The sequence below is a fragment of the Heterodontus francisci genome, chromosome 30, assembly GCF_036365525.1.
Source record: "Heterodontus francisci isolate sHetFra1 chromosome 30, sHetFra1.hap1, whole genome shotgun sequence".
NCBI classification, from domain to species: Eukaryota; Metazoa; Chordata; class Chondrichthyes; order Heterodontiformes; family Heterodontidae; genus Heterodontus; species Heterodontus francisci.
Window position 1 is genome coordinate 13,054,014 of NC_090400.1, and position 7,846 is coordinate 13,061,859.

The window sequence follows — 7,846 nt, forward strand, 5'->3', positions numbered from 1 at the left end:
GAATGTAGGAGTGTCTCCATGACTGGAGATCCCTGCAAACTTGCCATCTGTAAATATAAACATGGAGACACAATCCTTTGTTTTTCTTTACGAAATGGGACAAGTTATTATGAGCACAAGCTGAACGAGCACCAGAAAACAGCAAGACACGAGGAGGGGTGTCACTGTTATATTGTACAATGTAATGTCAGCTACACGTCTCTTTCAAAGAAACTACCTTTAAAAAAAAACTCAACCCAAAATTAGTAATATACTTCATTGCACAAGGTTCTACTCAGACTGCATCCCTCAATTTTCATGGAGAATTTGTACCCTACAAGCCTACACACTGCTCTCCGTCTCCACTTCCTTCCTATTTTAGGATGCCTGCTCCAGGCTAAATATCAATGGGCGTAGTGAGCTTGGGCAGTTGGCACACGAGTATGTGTAGTCGAAACTCTTCAATTTCCCTGCAGGGATGAGCCAGAGACATTGCTTAGGACTTCAGTGCCCCCTCTCCCAACACAAAAATTCAGCAAAGTATATGATCGACCAGGTTTTCCTTCATTCCAGGACACCGTAAGGCTGGTACTCCAATGAGCTAACCCAGTCCTCAATAAGTCCATTCAGTATTTTCCTGTGTAAAGTTAACTATGGTACTATTACATTTCCAGGAGGTGCCCCTCTCCAGAGTGATGGGTTTAGATAAAGTTAATTATCTCTATTCTGCATCTGGTAATAGGCAGCACGGTGGCTAGCACTGCAGCCTCACAGCTCCAGCGACCCGAGTTCGATTCTGGGTACTGCCTGTGTGGAGTTTGCAAGCTCTCCCTGTGACCGCATGGGTTTCCGCCGGGTGCTCCGGTTTCCTCCCACAGCCAAAGACCTGCAGGTTGATAGGTAAATTAGCCATTGTAAATTGCCCCTAGTGTAGGTAGGTGGTAGGAGAATTGTAGGGATGTGGTAGGGAATATGGGATTAATGTAGGATTAGTATAAATGGGTGGTTGATGGTCGGCACAGACGTCGTGGGCCGAAGGGCCTGTTTCAGTGCTGTATCTCTAAATAAATAAAGTATTTGAAATAAAAATGGCAGGTTAGTCCACATGCTGGGATCTACACTTCATAGTCACAGGATCCACCGTTTGCTAGATTCTTTATACTTTCCCCCCTCCTCCTCTGCAATTCTGCTGTAATCATTACCACCTCCTCTGAATCCATTGTTTGTATCTTTACTTGTCCCATTAACACCCCCTCATGTCATTGAATCACCTGCCCTACACCATATCAGACTTTCCCTTTTGTTCTTTCCTTCCCCCACCTCCCTTTACCCTGGCTCAGTACTTGCTTAGAAATTTAACATCTTCCCGTTCTGATGAAAAGGCCATTGCCCTAAAATGTTAACGCTCATTTCTCTCGCCAAAGATGCTGCCAGACTTGAACGTTTTCCAGTATTTTCTGTTTCACTGCAAACTTTCCAGCATCCAGTGTTTTGCTTTTGTGTTACAGCAGCATTTTAGTAGGAAGCCCTTTCAACCCTAACTACAATACATATTTTGCCCTTAGAGACAAGAAATTGCCAGATGTGTAGGGCTCTATTTTCAAACACCCCAAGATTATCCTTCCTCTTTCCTTCTAAATGACTCACTGGGGTGTGGTTGCACTGTGATTCATCCAAATGAACATTGTGCCTGCATGAGCCCACTCCGCTATTTGGTGTTATCACTCATTTACTAAACTAATCACAATCTAACATAGGTGATTGGCAACAATTGACAAAATCCTGCACCACATTAAAAACATGTCCTAAGTGGGACAAAGACTATGAAAACCCAATAAGTATATTCACCGTCAATGAGCTGACATTAAATGGGGTATTTCAGACTGACCCAACTGATGATTTTGCTGAGCAATGAAGCTTGAACTATCTTTAGACTATAAAAATGCAACTGATTATTTTCAAGATCAATTTTTTTTTTTTTAATTCTTTCACAGCCCAGCATTTATTGCCCATCCCCAATTGCCCTCGAGAAAGTGCTGAGCTGCCTTCTTGAATATAACTAAGTAACTTCCTAGGCCAATATAGAGGGCAGTTTAAAATCAACCACTTTGTTGGGGGGCCGGAGTCACGTAGGCCAGACCAGGTAAGGTCTGCAGATTTCCTTCCTTAAATAGCATTCGTAAACCAGGTATTTTACGGCAATCCGGTAACTGCATGATCATTGTTACTGATACCAGCTTTTTAATTCGAGATTTTATACAATTGAATTTAAATGCCCTTTGCTGCTATGGTGGGATTTGAGCTAGTGTCTCTGGATCATTAGTCCAGGCTTGTGGATTACGAGTCATGTAACCATTATGCTATTGCAACCCCATTTATCACTAGTGGCAGCAATCTAGAACTATTCAATACAAATGAGGTAACTTCCAGAGAGCTTGGGCTAATACATTAAACATCATCTCTTTGTTCCTATGTGCATGGTAAAAAAAAAATAGGTTACCAGTTAGCAATAATCAGTTGAATAGGCAGCTAGTGCCATAAAATAATCATTTTAACCCATGAAAACAAAAACTCCACCTTATAGCAAAATTACCATTGCATGTACTTGCCCGACTCCTTGTTAGCACTTTTTAAAATCAGTACTGTCCAATGTTAGCCACATGTGGAAAATTGGGAAATCCAGATGTGGATAATTCAGTTTTTGATTAGCAAATCAAAAACATTTATAATAGACCTCACCACTCATGTGTGTAGTGAACTTTAAACTGTGTTTGTTGGTAAAATGATAAAATGAAAAGCAGTGTGCAAGTGTTTTTTGATTATTGAATGCTTTACTTTATTATGGAAGAATTAATATATACGAAGTACATTTACCTGTATTGCATCCCAGATATTTTCTATTACCCTAGTGCAGGTGGCTAAAACAGTGTCACCATAGCCACACCTATAACTAGTCAGTGATTCATATTGGAAAACAGTTAAATTCTCAAAAGTACCCAATCACCATATGTATCATGCACTTCCTTGAGCAGTTACACATTAAGAAAGTTCTAAAGACAAGCTAGTTTCTGTAATCTTATATTCAGGACATTCAAACTATTAGCAAATCTTAAACCCAAGTGGAATTTTAATTTAAAGGAATTGTGAAGCTGATGTTCAAAATTGCACTTAGGGATAGCGTAAGACACATCTTAAAATGTTAACTCCAGTTTATTCAGAAAGAGCTGCCAAATTCTACTGAATCTAGTTGAAAACGGCCTTGAAATAATTTTCATCACCTAGTCAGAGATGCTGATCATGAGAAACGTGAATGCACTGCATTCAAAGAAACCTTCAAATAACAACTTGTATGTATTTAGCATCTTTAATGTAGGAAAAAGTCCCAAGGCACTTCACAGGAGCATTATAAAACAAAAACGATTGACACCCAACCACACAAGGAGATATTGGGGCAGATGACCAAAAGCTTGATTAAAGTAGCAGATTTCATCTTAAAGATGGAAAGAAAGCAAGCGAGGTAGACAGATTTAAGGAGGGAATTCCAGAGTTTACAGTCTTGGCAGCTGAAAGCACAGCAACTAGTGGTGGAGTGATTAAAATCAGGGATGGGTCAAAGGCCAAAACTGGAGCACTGCAGAAATCACAGACTGTTATAGGAGGGAGGGTTGAGGCTATGGAGGAATTTGAAAACAGGGATGAGAATTTTAAAATTGAGGTGTTGCTTAACCAGGAACCAATGTAGGTCAGTAAGTACAGCAGTGATGGGTGAACAGGACTTGGTGCAAGTTAGGATACAGGCAGCAGAGTCTTGGATGGTCTCAACTTGACGAGAGTAGAATGGGAGAGGCTGGCCAGGAATGCATTGGAATCGTAACATCTAGAGGTAACAAAAGCATGGATGAGGCTTTCAGCAGACGAGCTGAGGCAGAAGTTGAGTCACACAACGTTACCGATGTGGAAATAGACATTCTTAGTGTTGGTGTGGATTTGGGTTCTGAAGCTCAGAGGTCAAATATGACACCAAGGTTGCAAACAGTCTGTTTCAGCCTCAGGCAGTTGCCAGGGAGAGGGATAAAGTCGGGAGCTAGTTTGTAGCAGAGACCGAAGACAATGGCTCTGGTCTTCAAGATTTAATTGGAGACATGCAGTCTGATAATTTAGCGACTTTGGAGAGGTCAAGAGAATCGGTGGGGAGGTAAAATTGGTGTCAGTGTAGGTGAAAACTGGCACTGTGTTTTCAGATGATGTTGCAGCAGGGAGGCGGGGAATAGGACAGGGCCTAGAGGTGTGGCTCATTAGGCAGAGCCTAGAATCTGTTGCCCCTTACTCAAACTCTATAGGGGGGGGGTGGGTGGGGAGGGGCTGTCCAGTTAATGACTACTATTGAAAGAAAAATGAAAACCCAAGGAGCCCGTGTTATCATAGCACAAATCATGGCTTTTTATATTAGTATACAACAAAAACATGCTGGCAGTTCAATAAGTGCAGAAATCTGATACCATCCACCATGCCCTGACTGAGTCTGCTAGTTTCAAACCTCCGGACTGATGGATCACACTCAGTAAGTTTTGACAGTCTGAGGCGGGTGAAGTTAAACACTGGGCTGGGTTCTCCATCCACACATACACGTGTTGAATAAGGCGCGACATAGGTGGACCAAACCACCCTCTAGTCTTGAACCCAATGCCAAGCATTCGGAGGATAAAGGCACAACTACAAAAATAAAAATGCTGAAACGTTGAAAATGTCATCTCATCTGACAATATAGTAGAAGAGAATACAGGGCGTTGGGAATATTTGCTGATTCGGAAGCAGGGATATGCTGCAGTCTGAACATGTCTGCTCAAGACGATATACCAAACACAGCATTGATACAATAAAAACATCCACTTTAGCAAATATTCACTAAATTGGGATATATTCGGCCAACTGTCATTTCTAAATTCAAGTACGAATTACTTTCCTTTTTCAAAAAAAGAATATTTGTCAGTAACAGTAAATAAGGCGGTGGGAATGCGACTGGGAGGGAGGGAGGGGGGTTTAATGGGCGTACCTAACATAATACAGGCAAAAGGAACAAATGCTGCAATAAAGGCATTGGCATGCGGAGCAAAGACTGCGCCACTCCTAACGCCAAAATAAATGGACAGGCGTCTCAAGTCCTTGCTTTATTTCAAGAGATAACCGGCCCACCATAAGCCACGGCCATGACTGCATGAACATTGAGAAATCTGTTCCTGTTGGTAGATTTACTTAGGAAGTAGAATGTCTGCGGTGTGACACAGGCAGAACCTTCTCGAATTGCTACCTCCCAGATTTGCTTTGTTCACCGTTTGAAGCAGATAGGCTCTCGGTGACAGACGGTGTCCTGAGGTTCGGGAGGGGAGAAAGTGCCCTCGATCCCCTTTGCCATTCTCTTCCCCAAAATCCCTTTGAGTATCAGACAGAGCCTTTCAGTTACAGGGGGTGTAAAGGATATCGAGGAAGGAGCTTCAGATAGGATCAGAGTTGAGGGTCCCTGAGAGAGGATGTCAATTTCAGTCTCATTCCACTCAGCGTGATGTCAATTTCCAGCTCTCTACACCACAGTGGGGGGTGGGGGAAGGCTTACAGATATTACTGAATATTACTGAAAAAGGGCACTCCAAGTTTTTTACTGTAAGGCAAATTGCCTAAACCAATTTCATTCTGATTTTAACGATACATTTCAGCTGACACCGCGGGAAGGAATAGACTCAATCGATGATGCACCGGAGGAAGCGCCAAGTTGGGCGAGAAATTGCTGGCAAGGCACCGCCCCAGCATCCAGACCTAGGACTATCCGCATTCCGTTATATTATTTTCTTGTCCGTTTAAAATATATATATCCCTATCACCTGTTCAACCTCAAAGGCTATACGAATTGACCCGGAGATTCACTTTACAAATGAAAGCCACCTTCCTATTACAGGACCAGATATGACAAATTAATCCAAGTTACGAATAAAAGATAAAACTAGATATTCCTATTAATTTATTTTTTTTGCCTTTCTTACCCCATCAAAAACAAAAATTCCAAGTCGGCCACCTCCCACCGTGGGGCCTAAAAAAAAATGAGATGCCAAACAATGCGCTAGACTTCATCCATTCATTGCAAACAGGTCATCGTTTTGCGGCATCGCCCAGTTATCGAGCCCGACATAGAAAGACAGGGAAAGGTTGGGAATGGGGAACAGAGGGAGGGAAGAGAACTGAAAAATAAAACGCAGTCGGGGGGAAAAAAATAAATGAATGGGGAGGGCGGTGGAGATAAGCCACAAAGACATACCGATTTCATTGCTGCTGCCATATCGTCGTATCGTTCGGCTTGCTCAGCCAGCCTGGCTTTCTGCACTAGCTGCTCGCGATCTACCATGTTTGCTAGATGGATATGTTATATACGTGTATAAGGTACAATGTATATAATATAATCTTTAAACATATAAATGTGAGTCTTTCTGTTGCTTTATTCCAGCAGCAGTCTGTTCCTCTGCCGCCCAGTTGCCGCAACCAGTGCCTCCCTGTCTCGCGCCGACAGGACACCCCCCAGCATTCTGTGCTGACGTCACTGCCCATATATAGGCACCACCCGGCGCCGACGTCACCGCCCAGCTGCTGCCCGCCCCGGATTTCCTCTTTTGGATACAAAGTAGCGAATGAGCGCAGCCTGCTGGGCGCGTGCGCCGGCCCGCTCTTCGCCTCTCTCATTGGTCGGCTGCAGTTGCAGTTCCTGTCACCGGCGCCTGAGAGAACTTCACTTCCCAAGATCGCCCAGCAGAGACTTCATGCTCAGCTAAACTCTGCGTGGCCGGCTGCATTTTCGTTTCCGTGCAGCCTGTGAAATTAGTAACAGTCTCCACCCAGTTTCAGAGTGTGGGTCCAAATACAGAACTAGTGGTAAACTTATCAGGCTGAGTCAGAGAGGACTCGAGGCTGACTAATGTGGGAATTACAACAGTGACAGAGTCGGAATGTGCTGATAAAAAAAGACTTGCATTTATATAACGTCGTTCATGACCTCAAGACATTTCAAAACGCTTTACAACCAATCAAGTACATTTTGAGGGATAAATAGTGACCAGGACACCAGGGTAACTCCCCTGCTCTTATTTGAAATAGTGCCACATGAGCTTCTACATCCACCTGAGAGGTCAGGACCTCAGTTTAACAGCCTCTTCACTATGGACGTCCAATCGCTCTACACCTCCATCCCCCACCAGGATGGTTTGAGGGCTCTCCGCTTCTTCCTGGAACAGAGGCCCAACCAGTCCCCATCCACCACCACCCTCCTCCGCCTGGCTGAACTTGTTCTCACATTGAACAACTTCTCCTTCAACTCCATGCACTTCCTTCAAGTAAAAGGTGTCGCTATGGGTACCCGCATGAGTCCTAGTTATGCCTGTCTTTTTGTGGGATATGTCGAGCATTCTTTGTTCCAGTCCTACTCAGGCCCCCTCCCCCAACTCTTTTTCCGGTACATTGATGACTGTATCGGTGCCGTTTCCTGCTCCCGCCCCGAACTAGAAAACTTTAACTTTGCTTCCAATTTCCACCCTTCTCTCACCTTTACATGGTCCATCTCTGACACTTCCCTTCCCTTCCTCGACTTCTCTGTCTCCATCTCTGGGGATAGGTTGTCCACCAATATCTATTATAAGCCCACTGACCCCCACAGCTACCTCGACTACACTTCTTCACACCCTACCTCCTGTAAGGACTCCATTCCATTCTCCCAGTTTCTCCGTCTCCGACGCATCTGCTCTGATGATGCTACCTTCCATGACGGTGCTTCTGATATGACCTTTTTCCTCAACCGAGGATTTCCCCCCACTGTGGTTGACAGGGCCCT

General features: G+C 43.9%; 1 protein-coding gene across 1 annotated transcript in view; it reads right to left on the reverse strand.

The window, feature by feature from the left end:
* The window catches only part of LOC137346579 (14-3-3 protein gamma-B), an 85,974-nt gene extending 79,433 nt beyond the window's left edge, over positions 1-6,541 (reverse strand). Inside the window, exon 1 of the mRNA XM_068010096.1 lies at positions 6,287-6,541. Coding sequence (XP_067866197.1) covers positions 6,287-6,373 — 87 coding nt within the window. The 5' untranslated portion in view covers positions 6,374-6,541. The remainder of the gene's footprint in view (positions 1-6,286) is intronic.
* Between the last annotated feature and the right edge of the window lie 1,305 nt (positions 6,542-7,846).